Source organism: Juglans microcarpa x Juglans regia, chromosome 5D (assembly GCF_004785595.1).
Source record: "Juglans microcarpa x Juglans regia isolate MS1-56 chromosome 5D, Jm3101_v1.0, whole genome shotgun sequence".
Lineage (NCBI taxonomy): Eukaryota > Viridiplantae > Streptophyta > Magnoliopsida > Fagales > Juglandaceae > Juglans > Juglans microcarpa x Juglans regia.
Genome location: NC_054602.1, coordinates 1,949,091 through 1,976,719, shown reverse-complemented (window position 1 = coordinate 1,976,719; position 27,629 = coordinate 1,949,091). Strand labels below are relative to the sequence as shown.

Below are 27,629 nucleotides of genomic sequence, written 5' to 3'. Positions count from 1 at the left end.
AATTTCGAAAAATTCAACTTTTGAGAGATTGATAGCTTTTGCAGGCTGATAAAAGGCATAATCCAACTGTCCTTGGCAGCTGCTGCTTTCTCATGCCAATTGCCATAAATATAACGTATCCCTGTCCCTTATTCGGCGAGAATCAAAATTCCTCTACACTCTCAAGATTCTGAATTTCTAACAACCATTTTTGAGCCTTTTATTTTATTTTATTTTATTTTATTTTTTAGACAAAATGTTGAGCCTAAAAAGTTTCCATTTTCATTCCCTCAAAGACAATCTTCTTCTTCGTTGTACCTAACCTTCTACCTTGTGAGCAACTTAACTGTGTTATGGGGTCCCAGCAATGCACGTTTAGAATATTCCATTGTATTTATTCTGTCCCAGCGAATCATTCCCATGAGCTGGCTTTGGTGCACGTTAATTTCATCCTTCGTATATTATATATTTCTGCGACACTGTCCCAAATACACAATTTTCTTTTTTAGGTTCCGTTAAAACACAATTATCCCCCCAAAAAAGAGTCAGGAGAAGTCCCTTTCGGGCCTAATTTCTGAAAACGACACGCCGAAGACAATCTTCTTTCAAATTCAACGCCAACTCCTTTCATTTCGGCTTCTTCTGTTCCCTTTTTATTTAGTTCGTTTTCTCTTACAACAATTATAGTGATGATGATAAAAATATTAAAGGCAGGTTTAGAGTTTTTTACCATTTCAGTTTAATGTGGAGTTAAGCCGTCGAGTTCGCATGGCTCGGAACTTTTAGTCCAGTTTGGATGTACAGTTCATATTTTAAATAGTAGTAAAATTTTTTGAGTTAAGATGAGATGAAATAATTTATAAAAAAATATATGTTTAGATAATGAGATGTGATGAGATAATTTTGACTTTTTAAGATTTGAAAAAGATACGGATCTCACAGTATTTATAGAATGTCCGAATCCTTGAGATTTTGCACCGTTAACATCAAGTTGTCTTGTTTATTTACTATTTTGAACTGTTTATTGTCAGTTTTATACTATTTATTTACTGTTTATTTAAGTGAATATTTTCAAATTTTAGAAATGAAATACAATATTTAGATAGATAAAACCCTAGAATCGTACAGTTTAAATGAGATACAGATAAGATGCTTTGATCATCAAACCGAACCGACCCCCAAGGTATGATAGCACATGGCCAAGGCTTCGGAACCTTTTATTGAATGAGGAAAAGGCAGACAAAGGGGCCTAAGATAGCGTGATAGAGCTATACGAAAGAAGTATTATGTAGGGAATCAATCAAGAGTATAAATTTAGATACGACGTAACCAACTGCCAATTGGATCCGTTTCATGGTAATTAAGCTCAGCCACAGGTCTGTAAAGCTGCTGGACTGCTGGTGATAAGAGTCTAGATTGATCAACGTTACATACAAGTTTATGGTTTTTTTTTTTAAATAAAATAATGGAGCTTACTTTTTTTTAAAAGAAAATAATTAGTAAAATTTTAGATTGCATTCCGTACAATCATTTTAAATAAAAATAAGTTAACAAATTTATAATTCACGTAAAAAAAAAAATCATTTTTAATGATAAGTCCTATTCTCAAAGAAAAATTTCTGACTCTTCAAACCACACATCACATATAATTTTTTATATTTTAATAATAAAACTTATTATTTTTAATGAAAATAATTAGCAAGTTTTAAGCTGTATAAGTCTCGCACAATCATTTAAAAAAAAGTTAACAAATTTAGAATTTATGTAAAAAAAAATCATTTTTAATGATAAGTCCTATTCTCAAAGAAAAATTCTATTAATCATTCTGATTTCTCACGTCACACATTATATATAATTTTTTTTTCTCTTACAAAATGTGTAGTATATAGATGATGAGTAAAAAAAGTTAATTAGTTTGAGAATAATAAAACTAAAAAAAAAAATAAAAAAAATATAATGTGTGATGTGTAGAAACAATAAAAAGCAAATAAAAATGGATTTACTGAGCTTCCGCTCTCTAAGCTTGAATTATTTTCCTTTATCCATATCAGTCAATGAAAAAGAATAGAAAAGAAAAGTAAAAAACAAGGTGAGTGCATCATGGAGAGTAGACTCTAGCAGAGGAAAGAGTATCTTCAGCTTTGCTGAAAGTCTTGCTCAATTTCTGGTCCCTGGGCTTTTTTTGTCGTTCAATACAGTTCTAAGCCTAAACCCGGTCCGGTCCACTAATTCTCCGTGAGTCCGCGATTTAAATGGTACCTTGTTATGGAAACGGGAGAATAATGTTCGAAGAAGGGCAAAATTGATAGATGGGCCCATCCTTCATTACGTGGCTTTTAATAATCTAACATGTCCCGCATATTTATGACCAAAATAACCTTTTCTTCTTGCCCCCCGTAGGAAGTGGTTGAACATATAAGTCTTAAGGGATGGGGATAGAGACATGGCTTTTCTCATTGTCTATAGCATGATCGATTGGGGAAGTTGGAAAAAGGGTATTAGGTCTGACATAATCTGACATTATGTTGATGGGATCGAATTATGATGGATTTCAACGACAATAGCACAATCTCTGTTAAGTATTATAGTATTGCTTGATTCCTGTTATATATGCAGAATCCATCTTGTTCTTCAGTTTGTCGTGTAAAAATGCTTTTCTTCATTTTCAATTACACTAATTGATGTGCCGTATTTTAAGTAATTTATTATTTGAATGATTTAAGTGAATAATGCTAATATGCACTCTTATTTTGCCTCTTCATTTTGGTCTTTCATGTATTTATTTATTTTTTATTTATTATTAAGTAAGTGACTATCATTGTATTAATATTTTTTTTATTAATTTTTAAAAATATTTAAAGATATTAAAAAAATATGAAAATAAAAAATAAAAAAAATAACTTTTACCTAAACAGCACGCCCAACTGTCTAGCAGCCTAGCGTCACTCTTAACTTAAAATGTGTCATATCAATTAATACGATGGGAGATGATAAAGTTGAAAACGAAGAGTAAGACCACTTTTACTTTTTAAATAAGAAAAAAAATGGCTTTCTGGACCATCAGAGAATAGAATGAAAATAACACGAGGAAAAAGCATGTCCACAATTCAACGTATTGTGGTTGGCGCGAAGCTTCATAATAATCTCAAATCCTCCTTTATGCTTGATACATAAAAACAAAGATTTTTTTTCTAAATCTTATCAACAACCATGTGCATCCTCTTCCCTACTCATCATTCAAATTAGATGGTGTTCCCTACTCATCATTCCATAATTTTATATAATTATTTGAATCCAATCGCATATCTTCCCATAAAGGTTCTTAATCTCTGCAAATATTCGGGCTGATATGAAAAAAAAATTAGGGATATATCATATAATTCAGGAGATGTTCTCCATCGAATTCAATGCATGATGGATTCCAATGCAGTAACATGCTATCCTTAAAATTCCTACTCTCAGCTTGCGGCAACGTTCTCTTCTCTTGAAATTTAACCCCAAGATGAAAGATTTCCTCTTGAAAACTCTACAACATCATGGTGTACATACTTCTTTTCACGTAAACAAGCCGATGCAAAAACAATTAGAAGCAAGCTAGTATTATACAAGTTTGCAGAAGCACTGCAACATCAAGACCAACGAAAACTAAGAGAAGGGAATAAATATGGTAAATACCAGATCACTAAGAGCTAGAACAAGCTGGTAATATCAGTTAGATTTTCAGCAGCAAGTTGGGCATTTAACCAGCCCATTTTCATTACATTCAGGGCATCTAATGTACGATTCACCATTCTCCCCGTCTGCAACGATCTTCCGACTGCCATTGCAATCGAAACACACCACAAATCTCACATTGGCACACCCACTGCACGAGGAACTGGACAGGTCAAGTGGCATACCTTCCAAGAGCTTCTTCAGCTTGCCTTGCTCGTGTAATCCCACCACTTCATCCGCTCCTCCAACGTATCTCCCCTTTATGAAAATCCTCGGAGGGATCACTCTTCCACCAAAGATGCACCACAGTTCTTCCCTATATTCCAAATGCATCGAAACATCCCTCTCGTAGAACAATACTTTGAAGCTTTCCAACAAGAATCTGATAGTGCTACAGTCTTCAAATGCTTTCCTAATACCTCTCAAGCTTGTTGTGTACAGAATAATGGAATCGCTTCCTCCAGGTGGACATTTCTCTTCAAAATCTAACAGAGATGGGCATTCTTCATTGTCCTGCATGCTATTGGACAAAATTGGAACCTCTGGATTTTCCTTGGCAGTCACTGTGTCTTTGGACTTTAGGGAGGATGACAAGCTATACTTGTTAGCAGCATTGAAATCCAATTCCGTTTCATCTTTAAGATGTTTATCTTGTTCAGATATGCCAGCACCGCCAACAAGTAGCTCCGAGAGGCTGTTGCTCTTTCCATCTTGTTCCTTGTAAACTGGTAAAGTTTGATAGTTTTGACTGGAAACCTTCTCCGAGGGGTCTAGCTGAAGGGTTGGACCTTGTTTCAAGGTGGTAAATGAAGGGATGAATTTCAATTTTCTGAAGAACTTTCCTCTCATTCCTTTCATTTCTATAGTTCTCCGAGCACAATCCATGTGAGTTTTGGGCGAGAACGAATACTGAGGATCTTAGAGGACAGGAGGAATGGAGGGTGGTATCTCTCTCTTTTGGTTTGCAGTGACAGGAAAGTGGATACTGAAAGGCCATGTTGGGGCTGCTTTTTAAAGGTTTGAATGATCACTGCATGGGGCTGGCATGTCCATGTAATACCCCTCTCCAATCCCCATTAGCTTCCACTGACCCATTACCAAACATTTGGTGGATAAATTAACTACAAAACTAAAACAATCTTATGGCCAAAATGCCCATGCATGATTACCACAATGGTGACATTGCCCCCTCGACCTGCAGATGGCACAATTTGATTGGCCTCCAAATGCATTAACAGAGGGTGCCACAGGCCCACAGCTAATTCGTGGGCGACAAGGTGTGGAAATGGCAATAATTCAATAGCAACAGTACAACAGCATCTTTCCCTTTCATCCTATTTTTTTATCAATTGGCACCCTCCCCATGACAACTACAACCTTTTTTACCAGCTGACCCTACGAAATTTCACCCTTCAACCCGCAATCAATTGCGATTATCACGGCCAAAATGTTGCTGTAACTCTTCCAAGGCTTTCTGTTTCCACACATTTAGCTAAACATGCAAGGAATGTTTCAAGACAAAGGCATTCTGGAGCTACCACTAAATTTCAGTGGCTCTGGAATGGATACCCCTAGCAAATCTTATATCGAACCTAAACTCGCACTAGCTGGGTCATATCCGCCTTTTAGAAAGAGGCGGCCTTGGGCACGTACGATTCAATCTACCTATCATACATGCGTGTCAGGAATCATCCTGCACAGAAAACGTGTACAATCCGAGCACGTGAGCCCTGTTTCACCGTGGACTTGAGAGAAATTGCCAAACGAGTCTAGATAATTCAATAATTGCCCCCCTCTATCTCTCTCACATACCAAAAAGAAAAAAGGTATAAGAAATTGTTCCAATCTTCATTCAAGAACACTTTATCATACATAAAACAGCATAATATGTCATAATTCCTCTGCAGGATTAATTAACTTCTCATAGCCTTCCGAGTAGTAGAGATGGTCATAATTATATATTAGATGTTAATAGCAAAAGTTGACAGTACAGGGAAGGAACCAACTGTGACGAAATTCCTTTTTACATGCTATTCATATGTTCCTAATGGAGACTTTGAGTGTATAATCAATGCTTGAAAGCGCTTAGCTATCAGCCACAGATGAGGCAAAGCCAATGTAGAAATCGAAACCAATGCAGGTCAACTCATTCTTGTTTGCATCATACATCTTCATTTTAAGCGAGTATGAGCCCTGCATATGTTAAACATGGTCAGAGACTTTTGAAAATCACAAACATTGAATGAAACTGAGCCTATTCCATCCCAACTTGGCACTCTATTGCCAAGAGTGAAATTAGCAGTCAAGCAATTGCAAAGTGAATGAATGTGGTGTGACACAAAGACATCCGGATAAAGAGGTAAAACTTAAATCATTGAGTTCAGGCATTTCTGTCCTGTTAATTGTAAATTATATATATCTTGGTCAACATAAAAATTCACTCATGAAAGGATTTCATATCCATCATTAAAGGCAAGTTGCTTTACAGATATCGTGGGGCAATTGGAAATTGTAAATTATCAGGTAACGCTACCACCAGCTGTGGTTTATTATTAGACGAATTCACAAGGGTGAATTCCTTCTGAGGTAACACTCTAAGCAACTAATAGAAGGGCTTGTTCCAGCTTGCAACACAACAGAAACTCAAAAGAAATACAAGTTAAAGTTCAATAATTAATAGAATAGCGACTTACTGGTGGAGTGAATCCAGGTAGCTCTTGTGAGTGAGAAACCACAAAATTGCCAGTTGAAACAGGGCAAGATGTCTCTCCGCAAAGGTCATGGGTCTCACTGTGGATGTACCATCCAAAATATGAGACGTCAATCACCATTTTTCCTCCTGTGATTGTTTTCCCTGTATTGCATATACAAGTTTGCATGTCAAAATGAAGATCCCAAAAGCTATTTGATAGGGCATGCTATGTCCAGGTTGTGTTCATTTTTATCGTAATTTCAGCAGCCCCATGGGTCTGAATTTTCCAATATAAAATCACCCTTAATAGATGGAAAAGGGTGGAAGACAAGGAAAAGAACTCCTACCTTTCTCTCATGATCGTTAATGCAAGCACAATGTACTACCATGGAAAGAGGGTTTGTTTTTTTTTTTTTGGGGGGGGGGGGGGGTGTTCAACAAAGAAGCTGCGGAGAATTCTCATTTGCATATCCATCACAATATAATTGGTTTTAAACATCAATTGGTGAAATAAACTTGCAATTGATTTATAATTTCTCTCCCTTATTTTCTTCTCTCACATGGCTGTCAATCTACCTATTAGAAATTTAAAAGGTAGTGCAGATTTCACTTATCATGAAATGACGATACCAACCAAACAGCCATAACAGCTATAATATACTAGTTAGGTGTAAATTGAACACCTATAACCTTCAAACATAAACGTCTATATAAATTTGATTCTTGGTAAGTCCTTTTTAGAGTTGTTCTTTGTCTTTAACAAATTATACATCATTACAAAAGTGGAAAGATAGGCCAGACAAACGTACCTATCGCCCAAAAGAAAAAAATAAAAAAAGAAAAAGAAAGAAGAATGTGGAAGCTGGCCTAGACCTGATTCTAAGGTCAGTACCAGTTTCCATCATGCATATATAATTCTTTTTATTTATTTATTTCTGCATGAATCCATCCAATACCTCACTCACCACCCCATATTTTGGGGTGTGGAAATACCGTTTGCCTACCTAAATGCAATTGGCTATCATGCACATATAACTTCTGGTTCACCAAAAGCAATAATTGCCAGCTTTAGTTGAATAAGCATGCCATCAAGTGCTCGTATCATCTAAGCACGGGTGACAAACATGCGCAGAATGGGAAAGATCGATGAAGAACAACCAGCAAAGGAAGTACCTGTAGAGGCAGATATGCTGAAGGTAGCTGGCTTGCCTCTAGCAACTGGATCTGGGATTATCTCAACTCCTTTGACTTTAACATCATAGTCAACATTCTTATCTACAAAAAATAAAAATAACAACTTATAAATTTTTTGATTTATGTCAGCTTCAGATTCACCATCAACTACAAGACATCAAATAACTCATTCATTTGGCATCACATATCTTACTTCTCTTTCTTTTCTTTTCTTTTCTTTTCTCTTATTATATTTATTAAAAAAGAAAAAAAATTATTGAAATTATTTCTGATATTAAGTTTTCATGAGCGACAACATATAGTTCACAATATTAAATTTCTTAATCGGCATCGTTGAAACCCGACTCAGTCACAATACATGTAAGCCATTCACCAAGAAAATAAAACCCTAACATGGTTTCTGATCAATAAAGTGCTCAAAATAAAACAGACTGTCAGCAAAAAATAATTGGGACAATTGAAAATTTGGCAAAGGAACAGAGCATAGGGTCAGAAAGGCAGAGAGAGACTGACCACAGTACTTGACGTCCGTTGCTAGAGTCAAAGATACAAGGAGACACAGCGAAAGAAGGAGGGATGCTAGGAGATTGAACCGAACGGCCTCCATAGAGTAGATTCTGCACTCTGTCAAAACAAATGATACTCGCGCAAATTATAGTGATCAAGGAACTCCGATTTCTGAGGATTTGAGGATACAAAAGTGAAAGAAAATTGGAGTTTGGAGGTTCTTATAATGTAATCGGGCAAAGAGAAAGAAGAAGAAGACCTAGTACTGGTAGTTGGGCTTGGGATTGGAACGTTTGGTGGTAGGTGTTGTAGATTTTCATTCTCTCTGTTTTGTCTTGCTGCCTAGGTTTCTATTGCTTCTCGAAGCATGCTTCTTATTAGACCTCGCTTTATTAATATTTTGTCGCCGTTATAGTGCATTTTATGCAGTTTTAAGGTGAAAGATCTTATGCGACATTCATAGCCATGATTTTGCATCGGGACCGTCGGTGAATGATGCTATAATTTTGCTTACAACACATATAGCCATAGTTCCATGAGTGTATTGCTTAGAGGGACTGTCATGGGATGTGCAAACAGATATTTATGAGGTTTTGAAAAATGGGTATATTTTATTATATGGAATTTCGTTGTAAATTACAACTTTTTGTACTTGGGATCAAGTAATGTAAATATATATTATAAATATAATAATTTATTATTATTATTTAATTTTTGAAATAAATGATGATTTTACGTGTAAAAAAAATTATAATACTTGCTTTGATTCCAATTCGCATGCCATTCTGTGGAAATGGAGGGCAAGAGGAGTCATGAGTTTTGTAATCTATTGATGTTTTGTAATGTGTTGAAGCCCATCAATTTGCCGTTAGTAGTAGTGAAATAAAGACAAGTGAACGAAGTAGACGGCTGTTATCAGTTGATAATTATGGGGGACTGTCCATCAATCCCTTCTTGCCAATGGAATGACCTCTGCCAGAAGTGTGAGGTTGGTGTTGGCATTGGAGATGTTCTAAAAACAGAGTGTTGGTTGTGAACTCCGATGGCATAGTCAAAACCTCAGACCGTTGACAACAATTACACCAGATTCCATTAGGCTGTTCATCTCCACGAGTAAGGAAGGTTAAATCTCACAAGGTTTATGTTTTTAGCTTTCGTAATGTTATATATTAAACTTTCATTTTATTTTCATTCTCCTATTTAAGATGTAAGAATTATCTAATAAAAGATCATTTAATAGTGATAAATATATCGTATCTTACATAATAAAATGAAAGTAAAATAATTGTATAGTATATAAAATTAACTTTTGTCTCGACTTTGAGCTTTTAAGTCAACAAAAAAGACCGCCTTTTCATATATATATATTTTTTATAACGGTAGTCTCAAGTCGTTACGATATGTAGAGATAAGACACACGATCTCAACACGAAAGTTCACATAAATCCGACGGTACAAAGTGCCAACTCTATAATGACGAAGCACTAGAATCATACCTCGAATACAATAGCGTTGGGCATCGTATTGTACTTTTAACTTCGCTGACGGACTCTCTTCCAAGTCCAAAGAATCAAACACCTGAGAACACTCCAAATCGGCCATTGCGACGATGTCGTTTACGACGATTACTATGATGGCGGTGGCGCTCTTGGCGTTATCCGTTGGCGCGAGCGACAACAACCGGGTGTACTCACCGTGCTTGGACACGACGGTGGCAAGGTCTGACGGGTTTACTTTCGCGATCGCGTTCGCGTCGAGGAACTCGTTCTTCTACAACAACACCCTCCAGCTGTCCCCTGTGACAGCAGGCTCGGCCTCTCCTCCAACACTCAGATCGCAATCTTCAGGCCCAAGGTCGACGAGATCTCCCTCCTCACCGTCAACTCTTCCTCCTTCACTCCGGTTAGCTTCTCTCTCTCTCTCTCTCTCTCTCTCTCTCTCAACGATTACTTGAAATTGATTGCTTTGTTGCTGTGTGCCGTGGTGTTCCGAGCAATTGAAAATTCAATTTCGAAACGATTGATACATTTGAAAAAAAAAAAAAGAAAAATAATTAATGCGTCTGTACTCGAGGACTTTGATTTTATTCCATGGCCTTAATTTCGTGCCAAAACTTACTGTTTTCCTGCTTTACTCGGAACTTTTGGTACAAGTCATGCTATTATAGCGAGTATTTTTTTTTTAACAATATACTAGTTCTTTCTCCAAACATCATTGGCTTGAGCTTTATAATCGCTCTTTAATTTTATTTTCTTGACAAGCGTCAAAAGTTCTTTTTATTACTTCCTAATTGGCGACTCTGGTGGTGTCTGAGACATTTTGTTTTCGGTTTCAACCTTCAAATGCAAACTCCCATGTAAAGGCCTTTTTTGGATTTTTTTTTGGGTGGGGGGAGGGGTGGGGGTGTTGGGATGGATGATGTGAAAACACTGTTAAGATGACAAACAGACGAAAGCAACACAAGCAAATTAATCACATGACACAAAATTAATGTGGTTCTGCAACGTGCTTATGTCCACGCTGCAGAGGATTTTATTATACTGAAGAATCATAAAATAGACTTTGGGGCGAAATTTCACTGTTCAGAATGCTCATGGCTTACTAAACTATTAATTAAGTACATATTTATAGTGTCATATGGTGAAAATTTGAAAATCCTAATTTTCACTTTTCTGCATTATTCGCTCGAGCGTGCCCCGAGCAAGATCTCTGTCCGATGCTCGCTCGAGCGAGTGTCGAGCGAACTTTCTGCCTGACTCTTTTTCTGATCGCAAATAGTGCCAAAAATTTTCTCCGTGGGCGTTGCTCCCGAACCCCCATGAGGTATCAGCCCAAGCCTCTTTGAAAACCACCAAAAAAAACCAATGCATTCTTGTCGGGTTGGATAATCAAATCGAGTTGACACACCAACAAAATCAGGCTCCACAAACCCATCAATGAACAGTCAATATATCGCTTGGATGTGCTTATCTGCCATTAATTTTTCGTCTTGCTTCCCACCTAAACCAGTCTCTCTATGGCATTGCCAAGTGTTGATGAGAAAATGGAGTGCTTGGGTGGGATTAATTGCTTGCTGTAGTGTCGACCAAAGAAGGCTTTTGGGCTTAATTACTCAAATGGAACAGACGTTTTTCACCCTTCTCCTCGATTGACTAATTTGATTGTGTCGATGAATTAATCCTGTTATTTGTTTTTAATGAGTTCAGATGTATCTATGGAATATTATTATGTCACTTGTAATGTTTCTTTCTCCTTTACCACTTAGCAGGACTCTTTCGGGTATATGGTTGCATTTGCAGGTCGGAAGTATGCTGCAAGGTCTACTCCTGCTTTTGTTGCAAATAGTTCATACACCGTAACTAGTTTTACTCTTGTAAGTCAAAGATCCATCTTTCATTCACTATTCATGATCTGGTTTTTCTTTAATAATCATCGTGGAAAAAAATAGAAACCAATTACATTTTGTTGTGCAGGTGCTTGAGTTTCAGAAGGGCAGGCTGCAAAACTTGTATTGGAAACGGGATGGTTGCGCCAAATGTTCTGGAAACTCTAACTTTGTCTGCCTCAACAACCAGGATTGCGCAATCAAAACATCCAGTTGCAAGATCCATGGAGGCACTGTAGACTGCAGTCTTGGGATACAATTGGCATTCTCCGGTACAGATAAGCACCTTTCAGCTCTCAACTCATGGTATGAAGTGGAAAACCTTCGTCAGTACTCGCTTTATGGCCTTTATTCAAATCTCAAGGATTCTCTCACTAGCCAGTATGACAAGATCTTCTAACTGCACTTTGGCTGGTATTAAGGTTTTTCCTGTGCTATATATTCATTTTAGTGTTGGATATATAGATGAATGTTGGACCTTTCTTCTTTTACAGTGAGGATCCCCACCCCCCCCTTCCCTCCTCTCTCTTCCCTTGATAAAAGATCTTCAGAGTTATGGACTGTATATATATGTACTCTTTCCCTTCCAATTGTGTAAATTTATATGCTTAAAACCTTTTTTTGTAAATTTTTATTCTACTTGTCTAGGATTTAACAGACTTCGCAGCCTGAACACTCTTCAATTCCATAATTTTATCCCCATCTTGCTAGTTAACGTTGTGAACTTGTGATTATCTAGTCCAAAAACATCTGCAGTTTCATTTTTTGATCAGAGGTTTGTGTAAGAAAAATAATTTCAGTCAAATGCTTAGCTGTGGGGCAAGGATCTTTATATCTTAAAATTGAATTGGTAGTTAGCATTTTTTGGTAGTCAGAGCACAGTATGAGTATGAATTTTTATTACTGGTAATTAGCATTTTTTGGAGTACAAATGTGTTAAGTTGCTTGGTTGCAGATTGCTAAATGTTAAATTCTGGTATCATCACATAACTTCCACATATATTTTGTAATTATATATAGTTTATTGTTTTATGGTATATGCTCTATGCGAAATTAGAAGACCATGATGAACAATTGCCTGTAAAAGTGCCCATAATCTTCTATTCAAAACTCAAAAGCATGTAGAGATAAAATTTTTACTTTGAAACTCTTTATAGTTTATACAGTGTCATGAAAGACACGACGACCAAATTTCTCATGAGATTCCCAGTTGTATACCCCATTCTCCACTACCAAACAACAGAAACAGGGGCATGAACTCTCAAGCTTGTTAACAACGACTTCCTGATCCTCACAGCTTTCACCCATTTCCACTCTCCTGAAACATTTGAACGTGTTTCTCTATACAGACTGGTTCCCTTGCTTCTAAAGTATACTCGCCTTGGACCTAGTGGTCGATAAATGTTATTCATGACACATTGGGTGTTGTCGATAAATGTTATTCATGACACATTGGTTGTTTGGAAATAATCTCATCCTGATTCCCAAAATTCTCAATCTCATCTAATCTCATCCTATCTCCTTTCTAAACATAATTTAAATACAAAATTTTCAAACTAATCATTACAACTTTTCCAAACTTTCAAACAAAAAATAAAAAATAATTCAACTTTTTAAAATCTCCAAACATAAGTTTTTTTTGATAGGTAAAAGAGAATTTATTAATCCACGTAAGTAGGCAAAATTCGAGTGCACGGGAAGTATACAAGAAAGAGCCTAATTACAAAAACTACGCACTACGGAAAGTAGCGTAAAAGTCATTAAAACTCGTTCAATTCAATACAATAGGAGAAGTCCAAAAATAATATTATGAAACTATATTCTAACAATATTTTAATTTTATAATATTTTTTATTCAATTTTTTCTCTCTTTTTTCAAAATCTAAAAAATATTTAATTCAAACTATCTAACTACTATTTATAAATTATCTTATTACTATTCATAAAATTTTCATCTCATCACATTCTCCAAACTAACCATAATCTCAAGAAAATTTCAACCCGATATCACCAATCATGTTCATGAGTTTAGATCTCATGGACATAGGCTGCGTTTGAATGTTGAATTAAGTTGAATTGAGTTGAGTTGAGATGATAAAATATTGTTAGAATATTATTTTTTAATATTATTATTATTTTAAGATTTGAAAAAATTGAATTGTTTATTATATTTTATATTAAAATTTGAAAAAATTATAATAATGAGTTGAGATGAGTTTAGGAACCAAACGAAACCTTAGAGTGAGAAAAATAAACACGAAAGTAGACCTCATAGCATTATTAGTTGCCTGGGTAATTATTCTGGCAGCATTAAATGCTCAATAAATGCTATGGGATCCACTTTAAGAAAATGCTAATTGAATTGATAAAAGTCGATTGAGTTTTTAAGTTTTAATTTTTTTTGTTTAATGATTTAGGAAATGAATATTAGTAAATTGATTTTTTTTTATGTTTTAAAATTATTTAAAATTGTATAAAAAATAATTAAAAGAAAAGAGGAAAAAAAATAAAAAAGTGCATTTACACTTGGGTACACTTTTTTTGGTTAAATATCGGTCCCAATAACACTCTTCTCTATTTTATATATCTATCTCTTTTCAGCCTTGGACTCTAGAATATGTTAAAAAATTGGAAAAATTTTATTGCAAGTAAGTTTATGCACCAATTCGTGTACTAATATTGATATGTAATATATATGTTTATCGAAACGATGTGAATTAAAGGCAAAAATAATTTTTATGATATAGGAAATTTTCTTCTTCTCTCAAAAAAAATTTTTTTATTTTTTTTTAAATTAAAAAAATCATCGGTACGCGATATGGTGCACGAACTCGCTTGTACTTAGTAAAACTCAAAAAAATTCTAGAGAACGTCTATCCGATGTTAACAAGTTCGGCAACTCTTGTCTGACGGGGGACTAATAAAGATATGGTGGATGCCAATGTAACATTAATGTCAAACGTGTGAATAATATATAGTTGGCGTTCTGTACAACTTTCATAAACAACTCCATCAAATGATCCGACAGAACCGCACATCAAGAAAAATTTTACGATGACCGGAATCCATTTCCCGGGTAAGAAAAGAAAACTAGCATGGTTGGAAGACATATAAGCAGGAAAATAACCACTGGAAATTGTCTGCTGAAGCAACAAACATGAAATTGTGCAAGGAGCTAGAAGATGTATATTGCAACCTCCTTTTTTCTCACCCTGGAATTTAATCTCTATATTATTACTACTCTTGACCTCTTTGCATACTCGAAAACTGTTGCAGTACTGTGGTGGCCACTGGCCACTGCCTCCTAGACAGCTTACTTTTACAATGGCCATTAGAACACCAATGGCGACAACAATATAATTAAATGTACGAGAAACCAACAAATTAATAACTATATGAAGTTTCTTCAAGGTTGGTGTTATTATATATATTCCCTTGGGGCACCCAATTTATTAGATGGACGTGGCAGAAAACTATAATAATAAATAATAAAGATGCTAATTTGTACAAATTACTCACATTTAATGACTTGTTAACGTTCATTTGCTCTAATGTGCTCCACTTCACGTTGAACATACAATATCGGTTGCTAGTCTGGACTTTCTTCACCGCATGTTCAGTTCTCAATACATACGTTTTCCCTCTGAAGTGGACATTTGGCGGCCATTAGGATCACAACAGTTGTGTGGTTAATATATGTGCATGCAGTGCAGCAATGGCATGTAAAAAGAACGAAGGAAGATTCAATTTCGTACGACATGTACTTAACTACCCTTTTCACCTCATTTGGCATGTAAAAAGATGCATTTCTTTGCTTAATTCTTGTGGCTTTTCTGCCACACTTACATGCATCACCATTATTTAAAATAAACAGACAGAAACATAACATCACTGAATAGAGAAATCACAGGACAACATAAAATCAGAAATGATCCCATAAAAGGTACACGACCAATTGACGCTTTCTAGCAAACAGCAACACTAGATCGAGAAAATGCACTCCAATTCTAAGGGTAGAAAATGTTAGGCCATGGCTTGGTGACATCGTATGGAAGCCCAGCATTGCTTCCCGCACTGCTGCCTCCAAACAACGCCCCAGGATTCAGCCCCGCGTCGACTCCAGCGGCACTGCTGCTGCCAGGATTGCCAAGAGGCATGCCAAGCCCCAGAGCGCTTGCAGCAGCAGTACTACCGCCTCTCATATTCCCACGATATTGATCATAAGGTTGCCCCAGCCAGATATCACCTCCACCACCACCAATGCCTCCAAAATTCCCATGAGGCTGCCCGATGTCACTCGCACCACTGTTGATTCCAAAACTCCCATAGGGCAGGCCTCCCATCTCACTTCCTCGACTGCTACCACTATAATTTCCAAGAGGCAGCCCCATCTCAATCCCACCTCTACTTCCCCCCAAGTTCCCATAGGGCAGCCCCACATCACTTGCACCGCTAGGACCACCCACATATGCATGTGGTGAGAGCCCTATATCAGTCTTAACACTGCTGCTACCAGCAGCGTTCTCATTTTGCCTCATCATGTCTATGAACCACTGATCCCACATGAAAGACTCAGTGGGAAATTTCCCCTGTGCAGCAGTAGTACCACCTCCCATTCCGCCCATCTCGTCCACAAGTGCTGCACTCTTTGGTGAAGGAAAAGAGCCCGGGTCATGAGGAACCTGCTCAAAGCATTCCTTCCTTTTCCGGCACTCCTTCATCTTCTCCTCCAGCATCCAAGCCAAACCAGCCATTTCGTTCATCTCAAGCTCCTCCACTTTCCTACCCTGTTGGATTTGGCGGATAAGATGGCCCACCTCCACCTCCTTGTTCTTCCTCTGTTGCTTCCTCAGTTGGTCTTGCACTTTGGTTGTTCTCTCCCGGAGATATGTCTCTTGGTTCATCATTTTCTTGCACCGCTCGATGTCCGGCACGCTCTGGAACTTTGCCAGCAGTTGTTGCACTGCCTGCTGGGACGGCCACACCGCTCCCTCTTGATCGTCTGGACCATAGACGATGACAAAAGCACTCACACCGCATAGGGTGGTCAGCTCACTCACTTTTTTCAGTAGTCCTCCCCTCCTTTTTTTGAAACTGGCTTTCCTAGCACTGTCATTGACAATCCACATAAGCTTGACCTTCTTCCTTGTCATGGTTAGTGCTTTGGTGGCTCTAACTCTTGCTCTATGACTCGACTCTATCAACCAAGGGCTTTATATAGGGAGCAGGGGTAAGACTGGACCCTTAATATTTTAGGGTAGAATTGGAAAAATAAGAAAATGGGCTTGTTCAAGGCCGTTTTGACCATTAAAACTTCTATACGTATAGGTTAAAAAATCTATACAGAAGATTATGATATTATGGAGTATTAGTGAGAAAGTTTAATTATATTGCTGGCTGAGATAGGAAAATTCATTATTATTTAATGCTAGCTGTTGAAAGTTTAGCTGGACAATTTCCAGGCCTTTGGTTCTTTTTAATGGTTTGAATTTGTATGAAGTCACACAGAACCTTCATTCATAGAGGAGAGATATTAGCAAGTGAATGAGACAGAATAGGACAGAAAACCATTCTTGATCATCAACACTGCCCACAACTGAAGGAGCATCTGATGGACTGAAACGGTTCAAGATTAGATGTGAAAAATATTATAAACTGTCCAATTCAATCATTGGTCATGATTGAAGAGTATAACGATTGATCGATCGATCGATCTCACAAGGACTAGAGCCTAGATCTTATGGTGCGTTGCAGCCACGCGCTCTATTTTCCCGATAGATAAGAACATATTTATTATGATTCAATACAAGTGTACATACTTAATTGAATTTTGTTTTTTTTCAGAATTGAATCAATTCACTTGGATTTCTGTAGTGAGAGCTTTGAATGTATTTAAACAGAAAGTATCCAAAGTAATCTTGTGTGTTGCTAAGTGGTCAAATTTCTATGAATTTATATAGAAATTTCTGTATCTTAAGTTTGCTTGCATTAATGTAACATACTTTAATAGAAATCAAGAGTGTTAATGAAATTTGTCAAAAGTTTGATGTACTTTGTTTAGGACAATTACATTTCTACTACATCTTTTAAAGGTTTCTTATAACTGTGAACCACCTTCATCAACTGGTTTAGTTTACAAAAAAGCTGTGACAGAATTTGGATATTTGTTTCCCAAAATGTTGAAGTGAAAAAATGAATTTAAATTTTCAATTAATATAAAAGTCAGACCCATTGTGTGGATACTGATGGTGTACATTCATGCCAAGGAACAATATTTCAGTATTTCAGGGAACACTTCGTTTTAAGAATTGTATGCTGTTTTCTATTCTTATATTAAGAGGGGATTGAAAAGAAGAGATTAAACAAGAAGGGATTGAAATAAGAATAGCAGCTAGGTCTAGCAAGAAGCATATAGGAAATCAGCCAGTCACAGACAAAGATAGTGCTTTGATATAAATCAACAGATTGTGTGAGACTAGTGTTTTATGGTCAAGAACAAGAAAATGAATAAATATATGTACTATTCCTTTTTCCATCTCTCTTTCTGAAAGAAAATGCTCATCTTCATCCAAAACAGAATAGGAAAAAGAAAAAGAAACATATTCAACTTACCTTTTTTGCAGGCAACTCTGAAGTTTTTTTATGAACTTCCTCTGCTATTTTGGTCGATTCAGATGGAAACAATATCAATAGAGAATTGATAACAATGATTGTCACCACCTTATTCTACCATAAATCACCACCTTATCGAGGAGACTTACACTCTTCTTCCCTAGTTGATATACCAATATAACCTTGGAAGGAGATTTATCTTTTCTATTACTGGATGATTTGGTTTGCAAGTATTTATTGCCAACTTTTACTTAGATTAAGGAATCCATGCCATCTACACGCATGTAACAAGCTAGCTATTCTTCCACATGCTTTACTTGAACCAGTTGCCTCTCTTTTTTGGGGTCTTCACAGAGGTTCTATGATGGACCCAAGTCACGGCCCGAATAGGGTGGCGTGGCCCATTTAGGACAGAGATGGACTTTGAAAGGACCATTTCCAGCCATGTAATGGTTCTTCACTATGATCAGTCTGTGTATATACCTCATAATTTGGACCTAATCCGCCACTGATCATAAATAATTGATGGCTTTCTCCTTCATCAAATGATCAAGTGGTAAAAGTAGAAGCAGCTGCTTTCCTTTTCCAATCCCCCACTCTCGAATCAAATTGTTAAAACACAAAAATAAAAGAAAAAAGAAAAAGAAAATCCCTTACCTCTCAAAGCTGTCATGACTTTCGGCTCCAATTTTCCAGTCCAAAAAGTCACCAAGGGCCACCACATCGATTTCTATTTTGGTGTGTTCATTCTCAAATTCACATCAAACATCCTTTATTGTCATTTCCAAAACAAGAAAAGCAAAACCAAGAAAGGAAAGCAAAAGTTTGGTAACAGAAACCAGTATATATATAATAAGGATAAAAATATGGTAGCCCTCCACTTGCGGGATGTATATATTGTAAAGAAATAAACACTGATTTTGGTTTCTAAAGTTCGCACACTTTCATTTCTGTACGTGATCTGATTATATACAGTACAAGAGAAACTAAGGCCTCGTTTGTTTTCAGGAAACATCTCATCTCATCTCATTTCATCATTACAACTTTCCCAAATCTCCACACAAAATAAAATAAACAATTCAATTTTTTCAAATCTTAAAACAAAAATAATATTAAAAAATATATTCTAACAATATTTTATTCAACTTTTTAACTTTAATCTCATCTCATCTCTGAAAACAAACGAGCCCGTATGGAAAGCTACAAATTATAATGCTACAGTTTTGCTTCCTTGATTTTAGCTTGCACAATTTCTATCCATGAATCATGCTTGACGTTAGGTCTTGGTTGGCAAGTCGATCTTGGTGATATCTTCCTTAATACGCCCCCGTAAGAATGGGCTACCATCAACGAGGTCGATCTTGTCCCGTAGATAATCATTACATTGACGAGAAAGCGGTTTGGTGAGAAGATCCGCAAGCTGATCATTGGTATGAACATGACGGACATTGAGAGTGCTTTTGTGAATCAAGTCACGAACAAAGTGGAGATCGATTTGGATGTGCTTCATGCACGAGTATTGCACATGATTGAAGTTTAGATGAGTGGCACCAAGATTATCACACAAAAGTAGAGGCGGTCTTGAAAGTGAGAACTTCAATTCACTAAAGAGGGATAAAATCCACATAGACTTAGAAGCGGTAGTAGCAAGTGCCCTATATTCGGCTTTGGTGGATGACCTTGAAATGGCTCGTTGCTTTTTGGAGCTCCACAAGATAGGGTTGGTGCCAAGTATAAGAAGATACGCAGATGTGAAGCTGCGATCATCCAGGTTTCTCGCCCAATCAACATCAGAATAACACATAAGGAATGGGCTGATGGTTCTCTGTATTGTGATGCCATGAAAAATGGTATTCTTCAGGTAGCGCAACAGATGCTTGGTGGCGGTCCAATGGGTTGCTATTGGACAATGCATGAGTTGTGAGAGCTTATTTACTGCAAAACTGATGTTAGGCCGAGTTAATGAAATACATTGCAATGCACCAATAACCCGACGATATTCTGTAGAATCCACGGAAGAGGATCCATCACCCAATTTCAATGGAACAGAGGTGGACAATGGGGTGGTCACATCCTTGGCACCATCCATACTAGTTCGAGCCAGTAGATCACATATGTCCTTATACTGAGTGAAAAACAACCCATTGCTTGTAGGGACGACCTCAATACCGAGGAAAAAAATGCAGTGGCCCCAAATCCTTGAGAGAAAATTTATGGCCAAGTTACTGAATGATGCTTGCCACAAAGGTAGTGTCATTGCCTGTAATAATTAGATTATCCACATATACCAGAAAATATGCAAGTGTTGAACCTGTATTGTACACAAACAGAGATGAAATAGATTTGGTATTGATAAAACCAAATTCCAGCAGGGTTTGTTTGAGAGCTGTGTACCAAGTACGAGGTGCTTGTTTGAGACCATAGATGGCTTTGTGAAGATAGCATACATGGTCAGGTTTCGCTAGATCCCGAAAGCCTGGGGGTTGTGTCATGTAAACAACTTTCGTAAGGTGTCCATGAAGGAATGCATTATTTACATCCACTTGTCTTAAAGACCAGCCCTGCATCACAGCAAGAGACAACATAGTACGAATTGTAGCAGGTTTAACCATAGGACTAAAAGCCTCAGTATATTCAAGGTCGGGTCGTTGATTGAAGCCTTTTGCCACAAGTCGTGCTTTGAACCTGTCGATGGAACCATCAGCAAGCCTCTTCACCCGAAAAACCCATTTGCATCCAATAATATTACACCGCTTCGGAGGGGGAACCAATTTCCATGTGTCATGACGCATAAGAGCAGTGAGCTTAGTAGACATGGTTTCACGCTAGTGAGGATCAAAGTTCCTGACTGACACTAGTTGGTTTCAAAGAAGGGGGTATGGGATGTTTGGTGACCAAGAACAATTGTTTAGGTTTATAGATGTTGTTCATGAAATGGGTGACCATGTGTTTGTGCAAATAATGATTGGCTGGAGATGGTTAGACTCACTGCTGGCTAGAGCAGGAAAATTATGGGATACTGAAGGAATTAAAGAAGGGGCAGATGAGACACTTACTAGAGGGGAGATGGGCGTCGGAGGTGACTCCACTAGAGGCAAAGTGAGGCTGATGGTACTCATAATTGGAGTATCGGGTTCTGGCAACGTTGCCGATAGAATTGGTGACGGTGGGACCAATGCGGTAGGTGGTATGTCAGGGTGAGGGAGCAATAGAGGCGACATCTCTGAGTTGTTAGGGTTCGGTTGTGCTAGAGTAAATTTTTTTTCATCAAACAGAACGTGGCGAAAGGTGTAGAGTCAATTGTTAAGGGGCTCGAGGCAAAGATATGCATTTTGTGTGAGAGAGTAGCCTACAAATACACAAGGCTTGGATTTGGGCTGGAGCTTGTGATGATTGTAGGGTTGGGTTAAAGGGTACAGAGGCACCCAAATTGCTTAAGTTTTAGATAATTTGTAGTCTGACCAAAGAGTATTTCAAATGAAGATTTATTGTTCAACGTCGGAGTGGGCATCTGATTTATGAGATATACAGCAGTTTGGAAAGTATATGACCAGTAGGATAGAGGCATGTGGGCATCAGTAAGAAGCATAAGACCAGTTTCAACAAGATGGCGATTCCATCTTTCAGACATGCCATTTTGTTGTGGGGTGTGGGGGCAGTAGTATAGTGACTAATGTCGTGAAGGGATAAGTATGATTTAAGAGCAATGTATTTACCTCCACTATCAAAATATAGGCTTTTGATTTTTGTATTGAAGCAATTTTCCACGAGATGTTTAAATTGAGGAAAAATAGTCTGAATACTTGATTTATGGTGCATAGGATATAGCCAAAGATATTTGGTGTAATGATCAATAAAAATGAGGTAGTATTTTGAACCATCATGACCAGCATCGTGAAATTCAGACATGCCATTTTGTTGTGGGGTGTGGGGGCAGTAGTATAGTGACTAATGTCGTGAAGGGATAAGTATGATTTAAGAGCAATGTATTTACCTCCACTATCAAAATATAGGCTTTTGATTTTTGTATTGAAGCAATTTTCCACGAGATGTTTAAATTGAGGAAAAATAGTCTGAATACTTGATTTATGGTGCATAGGATATAGCCAAAGATATTTGGTGTAATGATCAATAAAAATGAGGTAGTATTTTGAACCATCATGACCAGCATCGTGAAAGAGACTCCAAACATCTGTATAAATAAGTTCCAGTGGTGCCGTACTATTTAATCCATGGAAAAGGTTGTCGATGGGCTTTATTTTGTGAACATGAGGTACACATGGAGGAAGTTGTGCTTTTATTAATAGGTAATGAAAAATCACGAATAAGGTGCCAAATAATTTTGGAAGAGGATGTCCTAACCGTTTGTGCCAACCGTCTGCTGTTGTGCGTTCATGCACATAAGCAATTATAGGTTTGGACACCGTACCTAGGTTTTCTGGAAAAGGGTACACACCATCCTCACATGCGCATTTGAGTAGTGTCGCCCCCGTGATGCGATCCTTCACAAAAAAATAAGACGGGTGAAACTCTGAGTAAACATTATTGTTTGGTAAAGTAATGAATAGAGACTAATTTTTTTTTAATACTGGGAACACAAAGAGTATCACGTAAGTGAAAGATGCGGTTAGGCGAGACAAAGGTTAGGGAACCAATGTGGGAGATAGACAAACCTGAACTATCACCAATTACCACTTCATCAGTGCCATCATATTTGGAGTGGATGGAAAGATTGGAGAGATCAGTGGTCATATTGTGCGATGCAACAGAATCAACAAGCCACCTTTTATTGCTGCATTTGGAGGAAGAGGCACAATTTGCAATGGGTTCATTTGGAGCGTGCTTTGGGCATTTTTTTGTTTTATAGCCCTGTTGGTCACAAAGTTGACACTTAGGCTTGAATTTGCGGGAGCCAAAATTAGAGGCCTCTGAGTTCCAACATTTATAGGTCTTGCGACCTCAGGTTGAAGTTGTGTGGTGATTTCCAGATCCATCAGACCCAGTGCGGCTCCTTTCCATTGACTATAGTTGGCGGTTGCAATCAGAGAGCGGGCAGAGGAGTGGTCCAGACATTGAAGATAGCTCTCATGATCGATGAGGAGGTCATGAAGTTCTTCAAAATGCAGAGAGGACTCTCGGGCACGGATGGGGGCAGCAGTGTCACGGAATTCAGGACCCAAGCCGTTGAGGATATAGAGGGTCAAGTCATCATCGAAGACTAGGTGGTCGATGAGAGCCAATTTGTCTCCGATGGTTTTGACTGCCTGAAGAAACTCGGTGATTGAGCGGGTGCCACATTGGCTTAGTATGAGATCCTTCTTTAATTGCATCGCACGTATTCGAGATTTGCCTACATAGACGCGGATGAGGGTGCTCCATGCCTCATAAGATGTCTTGTAGGAGGAAGTAAGCAGATGGGTAATTGTGGTGGATGTGGAGGCCAAGCGGGCATGAAGGATCAACTTGTCTTGGCAAATCTAGTGGGAATTGGCTATTTTGGAGTACGTAGAGTTGGCATCGTCAATGGCAAGGCATGAAAGAGTGCGGGTCAAAATTTATGAGATCATAACCAATGAGCAGTGCTTCGAATTGTGCTCGCCATTGGGGAAAGGTAACGGGTGCGAGTTTTTCATTTATAGTGGTAGCGAAGTTAATGGTGATGATGGGGTGTCAGTGGAAGAGTGAGCAATTGTGGTGACTGGAATGGAAGAACCAGAGGGAGAAGACATTGCCAAGGCGGAAAGGAAAGGCTCATTAGAGGTTGGCTCGCCTGATACCATGTAAAGAAATAAACATTGATTTTGATTTTTAGATTTTGCACACTATCATACCTGTACGTGATCTAATTATATACAGTACAAGAGAAACTAAGTATGAAAAGTTACATATTATAATGCTACAATTTTGCTTCCTTGATTTTAGCTTGCACAATTTCTGTCCATGAATCATGTTTGACGTTAGTTCTTGGTTGGCAAGTCGATCTTGGTGACATCTTCCTTAATATATATATATATATATATATATATATATATATATATACACACACACAGAGGGAGAGAGGGATCATTGACCAGCTTCAAATGAAGTAGATCAAGCATATTGCTTAGGCATACTCACTTCTAAGTGCATGCATGCTTATACGTCCATGACTATCCAATCTTAGTCCTATACTTGTATTTTCCCCTTTACCCGTTTTCTTTTGGTTGCCTGCAGGCATCATCACATAATGCAGCTCAAGAATAAGGGTGAGAGGCCTAGCACAGCAGACAGGAACTCCAGAATCCAGATAAGTACTTTAATTATCAAGTGATTGATTAATGATATAAGTGATCACTTAGTGCTAATTACGTTGTCCACCAATGAGAGATGTCAAAGTCTTGTCTAGCCTGCTTAATTAATGATTATTTTGCTGTATAAATTCTGGAAAATTACCTACCATTATAGTTAACAAAACAATAACTAGGACCTCACCCACCTACGGCTGGCTTGTTGGTCCCGGCCTAGCTAGTCCTTTACATCATCACAAAGAAAGAATATATATTCTCAAACTTTTGGCCGCAGAATAATTCAAGATCAGAGATTTCTTTGAATAATCCAAAAGTTGGAGAAGAATCTATCGGAGATATTTTAAAATTACAGCAACCATCGTGTACAAGCTAGAGTTAGATCTAATATATCGCCACCAGGTGGTAAAAAAATCAACATTAATCTAATAATTACTTAGTGGCATGGTGATCAATTAATCCATTTCCTCCTATATATGATAAGGATTGATGATTACTTTAAGTGAGAGGATCAGAATTAAGCACTAACAAGAAATTGTGGTACAATTTCTCTTTTTTCGCTACGTATAATATCTAATACATACTCATGACTATGTTTGACAATATTATGTGGATTCATTTCAACCCTAACTTTGAAATTAAATACAATTGATCATTTTTTCTGTCTAAGTTCATGTTCATCATAAATATATATTCGAATGATATAATATTATTGGGCCTTATAAACAGCATCAAAACGAGATATATATAACACAAGAAATTTTTGATCTGTCTAAGCTCTTCATTCCAATCCCGGCCATTGTAAAAATTAAGAAACTTTCATATAATGAATTAGTAATTTGTGCTTTTAATTAATTGAATTTTGAACTCATTCATGTAATTGTAAGATTGATCACATAGATCATGATCTCTTGGTTATATATATATATATATATATATATATATATATATATATATATAATCTTATATGTATTGAACAATCATAAAAAGTCACCAGCATGACATGCATTAAAAAAAAGTTTCAAATGTCCACTTAATTAATACATGGAATATGCAGGCGCAAGCTAGTATAGGAAGGATGGAAGAAAATTAAAACGACAAGAAAAAAGAAAGCAAAGAAAAAGAGCCATATTGATCTGCATATCCAAACAAATTAAGCACGTAAAATTGTGGTGTTTGCTAGCATTAAAGAAGTGCAAAAGTAGGCACCATGATCTGATGTGTATTGCAACCTAAAAAGGAGACCCACTTCCTGATCTAATGACGTGCCCTTACTGAAAACTTCCACTTCATGTATAGCTAGCTCTTGTGCTTGTCAACAGCAGGGAGGGGGGGTCCCGAAGCGACATGTGGCACCCGTCACACACCTTGGGAGTGGAAGAATCTTTTCCCTATTTAACAGACCAGTTAAGGAAGAAAGGATAACACAAACAGAAACAACCACAGAAGATGATGATCAAAAAGAAAGCGAAAAGAAGACATAGTTATATATATATGCCACAAGAATCAGTACTAGTTTTTTTTTATTATATATTATCAGTCTCAAATCTTTCTCATGTTCTTTGTACAGGAGGCAAAGGTATATAAAAGGGTCCCGCTACCTAGCTAGCTAGCAGCTTGTAATTACCACATTAAGGACGCCTGATTGGACCATGCATCATGTATTTGGATATATAGTTAGGTGGAGTTTCTATCTGCGCAGTTCGATTTTTGTTAAAAGTATGTCAGGGGTTTCCTAAATTTACATGACATGTTTGTTTTTTGCTATGCTTTAATTAGCTCCTGCTTTACGTATGTTGTCTTAACGAGTAGTACTCGAGATTATCATGATTATTTTCTAGTATCGATACATTGAACCATGCATGCATATTCACTAATTAATGGCATGCATGGCAATAAAAGACAATTAATTAATGAAATATATTAATTCACTATATATGCCAAACAAATATGGTTAGCCTAATGAAAGATACTCTCATGAATTAATTGTGTTAAATCCAAAGCTTCACCTATACCAAAAATAAAAGAGAAGTAAAACCTACGTCTTAAGGTACGTAAAATTAATGATCCAACAGATCATCTATAGAAATTACGTTAAATATTGTGTTATATATATATATATATATATGTGTGTGTACACACTATAGCTAGCGTTGGTTTGATTTGAGGAATGAATCTCGCTTATTCTTCGGTTACTATTTATTCTTATACTTTATATTTATAATTTTTTTTCATTGAATATATAAGTATTTTTCATAAAATATAAAATTTTTTTTATAAAGTGTGAAATAATGAATAATGACAAGATGATGAGATGAATTTTTTAACGAATAATATTAGACTAAATAGTATATATTAGTACACTTCAAGATGTTGCCTAGCCAGACTACTGCTTTTCACAACATCTTTCCAACAACTCAGCCAATTAATTAAAAACGATGGTTGAATTAATTTGACCTTCTAATATTATTTTCAATTCAAATTTACCAATTTGACAGAAAGTTCAATCGTGAAAGACAGAAAAAGGAATTGTACGTACGTGGAGGCTATATACGGCAGCCCCAGGTACACACTATTTCTTCTTAATTATTGGTGCCTGTTTCATTATTATTGAAGACACTATAAAAACTATATATATATATATATATATATATATATATATATATTACTACTGGCCAGATTATTAAAAAAATATCTATTATTAAAAAAATAATTTTTTCATGTAAATTCTAAATCTATCTATTTTTTAAAAAGAATTTACGAGATTTATACACTTTAAAATTGTAAATATCATTTTGTCTATTTTTAAGATTGGCAATAAACGGTCAGCTTCTCTTGGGACCAATTTTTTTTTTTTTAAATGAGTTATTGGAGCCCTAACTAATTACTTATAATTTATAAATTCTAAATTCCAAGGGGATATTGGTTGACTTTTGCTATCTTATTGCAGATTTAAGATATATAATATCTATGGGGTCAACTATTTATTAGGGTTGCTTAGTACCACTTCATTATCAAAGATTCATAAGCTGAAATCATCAAAGCATGCAATAATAAGTAGATACGGGAATTTATTATTTCTAAACGGTATCTCTGCATGGTCAAGCAAAAATAATATCGAATTTCTGCAGAATTGGTCCTCCTCCTTGTAACCTCTAGGCTTCTGTGATCATGGTTTCATTTTTTCTACGATCTTTCCTTTGGACGCTACATATATAAAGTATAAACCACTTTTTTTCCTCTCAGTGATAAAGCAAATCCT

The 27,629-nt window shown here is 36.8% G+C and overlaps 3 protein-coding genes and 1 pseudogene across 3 annotated transcripts; 1 reads left to right on the top strand and 3 right to left on the bottom strand.

Moving 5' to 3' along the window:
- Positions 1-3,496: 3,496 nt before the first annotated feature.
- On the bottom strand, positions 3,497-5,383 carry LOC121265345 (uncharacterized protein At5g39865). The gene has a single exon (XM_041168937.1). The coding sequence runs from the start codon at positions 4,576-4,578 to the stop codon at positions 3,700-3,702; it is 879 nt and encodes a 292-aa protein (XP_041024871.1). The 5' UTR covers positions 4,579-5,383; the 3' UTR covers positions 3,497-3,699.
- Positions 5,384-5,520: 137 nt separating this feature from the next.
- On the bottom strand, positions 5,521-8,398 carry LOC121265346 (putative phosphatidylglycerol/phosphatidylinositol transfer protein DDB_G0282179). The gene is made up of 4 exons (XM_041168938.1): positions 8,093-8,398; positions 7,559-7,660; positions 6,387-6,547; positions 5,521-5,886 (listed from the first exon to the last, which is right to left on the bottom strand). Exons 1-4 carry the CDS (start codon positions 8,184-8,186, stop codon positions 5,779-5,781), a joined length of 465 nt encoding a protein of 154 aa, XP_041024872.1. The 5' UTR covers positions 8,187-8,398; the 3' UTR covers positions 5,521-5,778.
- A 1,159-nt stretch (positions 8,399-9,557) lies between these two features.
- On the top strand, positions 9,558-12,099 carry LOC121266176 (annotated as a pseudogene).
- Positions 12,100-15,348: 3,249 nt separating this feature from the next.
- On the bottom strand, positions 15,349-16,713 carry LOC121264320 (MADS-box transcription factor 50). The gene has a single exon (XM_041167446.1). It carries the CDS (start codon positions 16,622-16,624, stop codon positions 15,479-15,481), a length of 1,146 nt encoding a protein of 381 aa, XP_041023380.1. The 5' UTR covers positions 16,625-16,713; the 3' UTR covers positions 15,349-15,478.
- Positions 16,714-27,629: the final 10,916 nt, after the last annotated feature.

Bases quoted from the DNA above. Each gene is read 5' to 3' on its own strand.
- LOC121265345 (XM_041168937.1), bottom strand. From the start codon at position 4,578: ATGGATTGTGCTCGGAGAACTATAGAAATGAAAGGAATGAGAGGAAAG.
- LOC121265346 (XM_041168938.1), bottom strand. From the start codon at position 8,186: ATGGAGGCCGTTCGGTTCAATCTCCTAGCATCCCTCCTTCTTTCGCTG. The intron at 6,548-7,558 runs GTACTTCCTTTG...TATGCAATACAG, and splicing joins CAGCATATCTGCCTCTACAG to GGAAAACAATCACAGGAGGA. The intron at 5,887-6,386 runs GTAAGTCGCTAT...TAACATATGCAG, and splicing joins TACCTGGATTCACTCCACCA to GGCTCATACTCGCTTAAAAT.
- LOC121264320 (XM_041167446.1), bottom strand. From the start codon at position 16,624: ATGACAAGGAAGAAGGTCAAGCTTATGTGGATTGTCAATGACAGTGCT.